We start from the raw sequence: 7,276 nt of genomic DNA, 5'->3' as shown, positions 1-7,276 counted from the left end.
CTATTTTGGGGACATTTAAATACGTGAAACAGATTTCCTTAGGGACTTTCTAATTCATTCACTCCTTGTCTGAGACCCTTCACTCCAAAGAATCTGCTAGGGAAGGAGGAACTACAGGGAGTTAGAGCCAAAGGGAGCAGATGGAAGTCGGAGCAAACACACGAAGTCTGAGTTGGGGGATCACCATTCCATCTGGAGGCAGATTAGGTAATAGGCTATCCAACCACTCCCATCTTTGTACCTCTTCTCTACCCTGCAGGAAACAAGGAGCATTTGCCACAGCCTTAATGTTCCATTTTCAACCTACAACCTTCTCCATTTTCAGTGGACTCTTTCATTCTTTGCAGTGAAAACCAACTTCTTTGGTCTAAAGGTGTCAAGTCTAGGAGAGATCTCACTGATTCCTCTCTCAATGAAGCTTAGGTTGTGCCTTTAAATGTCATTTTATGTAGAGGTGCACTGTGAGTAGACTCAAGCCCATGCCCTGTACCCAATTCTTCCCAGTCTCTGCGCCACCAACTAGCCAACTAACTTGTATGGTCACAAACTGAAGGCTCATCATGATGTAGCTTACATAATACATACATAATAATATGTGCAATGATCCCTGTGGATAATTAAGGCTGCGTTACCTGTCTAGAAGGGAGCTAGCAGCTCTTTCACAGCTGTGTTTTTTAAAAGGGTGACAACCACTTACTGTGCTTTTTGTACATATATATAAGAGAGTCTCAACTACTATGTCTCCTAATACCTAGTTCTGTGCAGGCATGCTCAGTCACTCAGTCCTGTCGGACTCTTTGTGACCCCATCGATTGTAGCCCACCAGTCTCCTCTGTCTGTGAAATTCTCCAGGCAAGAAATACTGGAGTGGGTTGCCATTTCCTCCTCCCCAGACTGAACTCACATCTCCCGCGACATCTGCATTGGCAGGCAAGGCAGATTCTTTACCCCTAAGCCACCTGGGAAGCCCCTCCTAATACTGACCCCTGAGCTAATTAGTATCAGTGTGATTGTCTTAATTTTCTAGCTACCAATTAAGCAGTTGCTCCAGAGAGAACTGTCAGCAATATGTAAATTTAAAAACAGAAACCAGGAGCTGCTGGTTGACAGTATAGAAAGTCAAGGTTGGAAAACAAAAGTGATGGTGGAGTGAGATTGTGAGTGGCTCTTCTAGCTAGTTGAATACTGAGCTTCCTTACCATCCGATTAGCTCACAGTTTACCCGAGAAGTACCCACTCCTCCAAATAAATAAGTAAAAGATAGATACAGAATAGCAGAGCGTCTGGGTTTGCGCTGGGGAAGCGAGTCCTTTAACCATGGCCATCCACTCGCTCAAACTAGGCACCTATTTGGTAGAGAGTCTTGCACAAAGACTTTGAGCATTTGAGGATGATCAAACCCCCATCCTCAGAGACAGCTTCACTCCTACATTTAAGCTTCAGCCTAAATGGATACGCATCGAGCCTTCCTCATTCCTGTATCCGACTCACGATGGCACCGACCGCGGACTCACTCTTAAGCCACGCAGTCCTCTCTTACGAGAGACTGAAAAACGTCCTATTGTTGCCCCCGCTTTCCTTCCCCCAACCAGCATCTTCATTTAGAGAGGGAATTTCAGTTGCATCACCAAACACGAAAAGCAAAAGGTGAGGGATGCAGGGAGAGACGATAACTCCCTACTCAACACCCCTCCCCACTCACCCACGCGTCGGCTCCCGGCTCCCCCTCCTCCTGCCCCGGGCTGGCGGTCAGGTGAGGTTACCTGGGCGCCCCGAGAAGTCTCGAGGGGCGCAGCGATCCTTCCTTTCGAAGTCGCCCCATTCCCCACCGGGCCCCCAAGACTCTGGCCCCTTCTCCCCCTGCGCGCGTCCCCTGCCCCTCGGGCTCCGGCGCGCAGCGACAGCCGCACGCAGCGCTCGGCTCCCCTCCGCCGACCTGGCGTGACGCAGGCGGAGACTACTTAAGGCCGGATTAGAGGCGGCGGCCGCGGATTCCCGAGCCCTGCAACCGGCTCCGCGCGCTCCGCCCCGGCTTCGCAGGCGGCAGCGCGGGAGCGCCCGGTGCCCGCTGAAGTGCCAGGCGCGGGGATTGGTGCCCGGACCTTTCCTCGGCCCCTAACCCCCGGGAGTGAGTGGCGCTCAAACACCTCGCTCGGGAGGGCGAGAGCTCGCGGACCTGCACGCGGCCACCACCGCTCCGCCCCGCCCCTCGCCCGGCCATCCCCCGGCTCCAGACCTGAACCCCGGACGGCGCCCGAGGTTCGTGCCCGCTCTCCGGATCGCGCCAGCTGCCCATCAGTTGGACGCGCTTGGGTTTCCTTCCCCATTTTCCCTGTTTTAAGTACAATAAAAGGGAGAGGGGGATCTTGGATTTTTAAAAATTTTGTTTGATTCTTTAATTGGGGGGCATTTCGCTCCCAGTCGGGAGGTGCGGCCCGGGGAGGGGCCCGAAGCGGGAACGTGCCCGGTGCTGCCCCGTCTTTGTCTGCTGCCTCCGGATGCACAGCGATGGGGGAATGGACCATCTTGGAGAGGCTGCTGGAAGCCGCGGTGCAGCAGCACTCCACTATGATCGGGAGGTAAGGGCGACGAGCCGGCCATCAGCGGGCCCCGTCGGGCGGCTCCCGGGAGTCCTTTCTAACGTCCAGACCGAGCCCCAGCAGCCCTCAGACCATCCTCTGTCTCCTTCCCATCATCCTTGGTCCATGCGCCTGTGTTCCCAGCATTGAGGGATTGCCTGACGCCCAGTGAGGCCCCCCTCCTCCAGCTGCTCCTCATCAGGAATCCATCCCTTCCCTATGAAGCACCACCAGGGGATTCACTTTTCTTCCATTAGCAAAGGAGTTATTGGCTCAGTCGTGGTACCCCCACTCTCTGGAGTCAGAGCCAATCTTTATCCAGTTCCCTAAATAGAATCTACAAAGAAGGCAGGATTGTATTTGGACAGAGAAGGGCAAACGGGGAGATGGATTTGCTCTTCGGAGCAGATATATCTTTCCCCAGCAAATATTTAACAAGCTAAACTGATTTGCCTGTTAAGACCTACAGTGTCAGAAACCTACACGCCCAGTTGATACATTTTGTCTCTATATATACTATATATATTCGTGTATATATGTGTATATATAATTATAACTGTTTATGTAAAGCTTAAGTTCAGTATTCATATTGAGGATAAACTAAATATCCAGTTGGAGTACTTACATATACATACTCTGTGTGTAGACTTTGTATTTGCTGTATTCAGCTATTCCATGTGCATTTGCCATATCCAGAGGGAAGTTATATTTTGTGTCTCTCTACATTCCATCTGTTGCAAATACACCACGTCCAGTGTATGGAAATACACATGCTTAAGATCCCTGTAGTATGAAGTGTTCCCAGACTACTAACACCCAGCAGAAGGGGAAGAGACCAAAAGGTTTGCTGAATTCCCAGTTCAGGACCACGCTGGATGGATAGCTCCCCAGTCAAGGACAGAGCTGGGAACTGAGCAATAGGGCTTTTCTATTGAGTCAGTGACTTAACCCTTGAGAACCTCTCTCCCTCCATTTTCCCCTGCTCAGGATCCTCTTGACTGTGGTGGTGATCTTCCGGATTCTCATTGTGGCCATTGTGGGGGAGACGGTGTACGATGATGAGCAGACCATGTTTGTATGCAACACACTGCAGCCCGGCTGTAACCAGGCCTGCTATGACCGCGCCTTCCCCATCTCCCACATACGTTACTGGGTCTTCCAGATCATAATGGTGTGTACCCCCAGTCTCTGCTTCATCACTTACTCTGTGCACCAGTCTGCCAAGCAACGAGAACGCCGCTACTCTACTGTCTTCCTGGCTCTGGACAGAGATCCTCCTGAGTCCATGGGGGGTCCTGGAGGAACTGGGGGTGGGGGCAGTGGTGGTGGCAAACGAGAAGATAAGAAGTTGCAAAATGCCATTGTTAATGGAGTGCTGCAGAACACAGAGAACACGAGCAAGGAGACAGAGCCAGATTGTTTAGAGGTGAAGGAGCTGACCCCACACCCGTCAGGGTTGCGCACTGCTTCTCGATCCAAGCTCCGAAGGCAGGAAGGCATCTCCCGCTTCTACATTATCCAAGTGGTATTCCGAAATGCCCTGGAGATTGGGTTTCTGGTGGGCCAATACTTTCTCTATGGCTTCAGTGTCCCGGGGTTGTACGAATGTGACCGCTACCCCTGTATCAAGGAGGTGGAATGTTATGTGTCCCGGCCTACTGAGAAGACTGTTTTTCTAGTGTTCATGTTTGCGGTGAGCGGGATCTGTGTTGTGCTCAACCTGGCTGAACTCAACCACCTAGGATGGCGCAAGATCAAGCTGGCTGTGCGAGGAGCCCAGGCCAAGAGAAAGTCAGTCTATGAGATCCGCAACAAGGACCTGCCCCGGGTCAGTGTTCCCAATTTTGGCAGGACTCAGTCCAGTGACTCTGCCTATGTGTGAAAGGGCAGGTTTTGGGAAGGCCTAGGGGATGACAAGTAGCCCCAAGGCAGATGACTATGGAGGGTGGCTCTATTGGCCCTCATTTTTGTGACTGTCATCATTGAGATATAGAATGAGGCTGGTTAAGAGAAGATCTTGCATCAGTTGGAGAGGAGAGAAAATAGAACCGTTACCACATCACACCACTGGTTCCAGAGACAACTGGACAAAGTGATGAGACTGATGAGTTGGACTCCTTTGGGCCCTTTTCTTTTGTGGTCCAGTTTGATCCCATAGTGGACTTGAACAGCTACCAAGTAGGACTTAGCTCTGCTAAGCTCTGTATTCTGGTGAATGGCATGAGTCAACTATTTTACTGGTACAAAATTTGTGACCAGCTCAACACATCCCTTCCTCCTGGGCTGCAGGACAAACATCCTTGGGGTATCCTTCATGTACCTCCCCCATCAGCATGCCCCTCTCCCTCAACCCAGGACAGCATGCCAGCTTTCTCCTCAATCTGGCCTTACAGTAAACCTAATATGGTTTGTCTGCAAGCTAGAGGGAATTCTGTGGGGTGCTTTTCAGAGAATGGCCATGGCATAGGTTTGCATCATAGACCCACCTGATTGGCCCTTAGTCATTATGAAAACCTTAGGAATGTCTCAATATTTCCAGTTTTCTAACTCAAACTGCACTGGTGCTGTTTATTAGGGGCAGGGGTTGGGTGGGAGGGATGGGATTGCAATATGCAACTATAACAGTCCTATGGGATGGTCATTGCACTGTTAGGCATGTGGTTATGAGCTTTGGGATATTTCTGCCTTCCAGATTGTGGACTTTGGACATTAAAAACAATTTTGTTGTTCTTGTTAATATCAAGGGTGTCTACCCAAGCCACAGAATCTCTAACTGGTGTATTTAATTCATTTTCTTATATAGTTTTGTTGTGCAACACAGCTGCACTTCATTTTGCCATGGTTTGAATTTACCTGTGTGCTCACACCAGAGACCTTAATCAGTCCATGTCAATCCTGATGTATAATTTTATCAGTTATTTTTGAAACACATGCAATCACTGGCTTAAGAAACCTGAAACTAAACACTATTGGCTAACATGCGTTTACGGATACTTATTTGAGACATATACATATACCAAAGGTTCAAAAACCTGTTGCTTTGGACTGTGAATATGTTTCCTTCTCTTTGCTCTTATTTATTTAAGTGCCATACTGTACCTTTCATATCCACTGTTTATTTAGTTAAAGCATTGGCCAAGAGTAATGTTTGGATAAATGTGCTTTTATGAAGCCCTCCGTTTCCTTTGCATTATCATTATGATTTTTGGTTTAGGTAACAGACGTGATGTAATACACAACTGAGGATATGTTTAAAATAAAGTTCTTGCCTTTTTTTTTAATGGGAAGAGTCTGCAATTTTATGTTTTGATTTGGATTCTATTTATTTAAATATATGTTCAAAAATGTTTTGTCACATATTTAAAAATCGGAACTGTGAGGGCAGGAAGTGATGGATGGTTGAATAGTACTTGGGGGATGACTGATAATGTCTAGTCACTAACAGATGAGACAAGACTGGTACATTTTGTGAAAGTTTAGAAGACTGTGATGAGGTATTCAAATAGTGGTGTTTACTAACTCCTTTCCATTTTAGTCCAAGATTTCTCTGCTTGTCTAAGGATATTTCTTGTAATAAAATGTCAATGCTGCAACATATTAGTTTATTCCAGGAGTGGAATTATTTTTCCCATTTTACCATACTTTCCTGCTCTCAGCTGTCACATTTGGCAGCAGGCCATGCTCCCTGTGCTCATCTATTTGAGACCTGATGTTTAAATGATGCTAATCCAGTAGTCAAACAGAATCTTCTAGACCAGCATTGTTCAATACAACTCGGTGTAGTGACAGAAACTTCTGTTGTCTTTGCTGCTTAATATGACAATGACTATTGAGCTCTTAAAATGTGGCTAGGACAATTGAATAACTGAAATTCTAATTTTATTTAATTTTAATTAATTTAAATAACCATATAGGGTTAGTTGCTACTGTATCATAAAGCACAATGATAGACTTTTAATCAAGCACTTCTTACTGGGTTATTCCAAAAGAGATTAATCCTTTGCTTATGTGTCCTAAGATATTACTTTTTAGCAACACATTTTACTAGCATATTTGGCATTTTCTTTCTTTTTTAGTTTTGTTTTTTTTTTAAAAACACCGTTTTATTTTATATTGCAGTATAGTTGATAAACAGTGTTTGTGATAGTTTCAGGTATACAGCAAAGTGATTCAGTTATAGATATACACATATCTGTTTGTGTTTGGCATTTTCTGTCTACATTAATGGTCCCCTTAGTTCCGTAAACTAATGCTCTTCCTCAGTTCTTAAATGCTATTCACCTTCTCATTCCAATACGCCCTTCATCTGAATATTGCAAAGCAACGTGAAATTTCTTGGATGATTGCTTTTCAAACACGATTGTTGCATCCTTTAACTATGACAGTGTGGATGCCAATTTTAGAATGAAAATCTGTTTATTTCAATCTATAGGTTTCCATCTGCAGTATAAATAGGCAGTTGAAAAGGATTATTCTTGAGTAAAGAAACAGATCCTCCTCTGTTTTGTGTTTGGTGAGCTAAAAATGTTTTAAGATGCCTCCCAGAGATGGAGGAAGAGTGTTGCTTGAAAGCTCTTAGCATATGCTTGGGTGTGAAAGAAGTAGGAAGTTGTGTAGAAAACAAGGGCTGTTGTATTTATGCCACAATGTGAGATTGGGAGAACGATAGTGTTTCCTGGTAGAAATGCATCCCGTAT

General features: G+C 46.5%; 1 protein-coding gene across 1 annotated transcript; it reads left to right on the top strand.

Annotated features, from left to right (window-relative positions):
- Positions 1 to 2,001: 2,001 nt before the first annotated feature.
- On the top strand, positions 2,002 to 5,170 carry GJD2 (gap junction protein delta 2). The gene is made up of 2 exons (XM_061430689.1): positions 2,002 to 2,579; positions 3,567 to 5,170. The coding sequence occupies exons 1-2, from the start codon at positions 2,509 to 2,511 to the stop codon at positions 4,459 to 4,461; spliced, it is 966 nt and encodes a 321-aa protein (XP_061286673.1). The 5' UTR covers positions 2,002 to 2,508; the 3' UTR covers positions 4,462 to 5,170.
- The last annotated feature ends 2,106 nt before the right edge of the window (positions 5,171 to 7,276 follow it).

Source organism: Bos javanicus, chromosome 10, assembly GCF_032452875.1.
Source record: "Bos javanicus breed banteng chromosome 10, ARS-OSU_banteng_1.0, whole genome shotgun sequence".
Taxonomy (NCBI): domain Eukaryota; kingdom Metazoa; phylum Chordata; class Mammalia; order Artiodactyla; family Bovidae; genus Bos; species Bos javanicus.
Note: the sequence above shows the minus strand (reverse complement) of the source record. Positions and strands in the feature narration are given on the sequence as shown.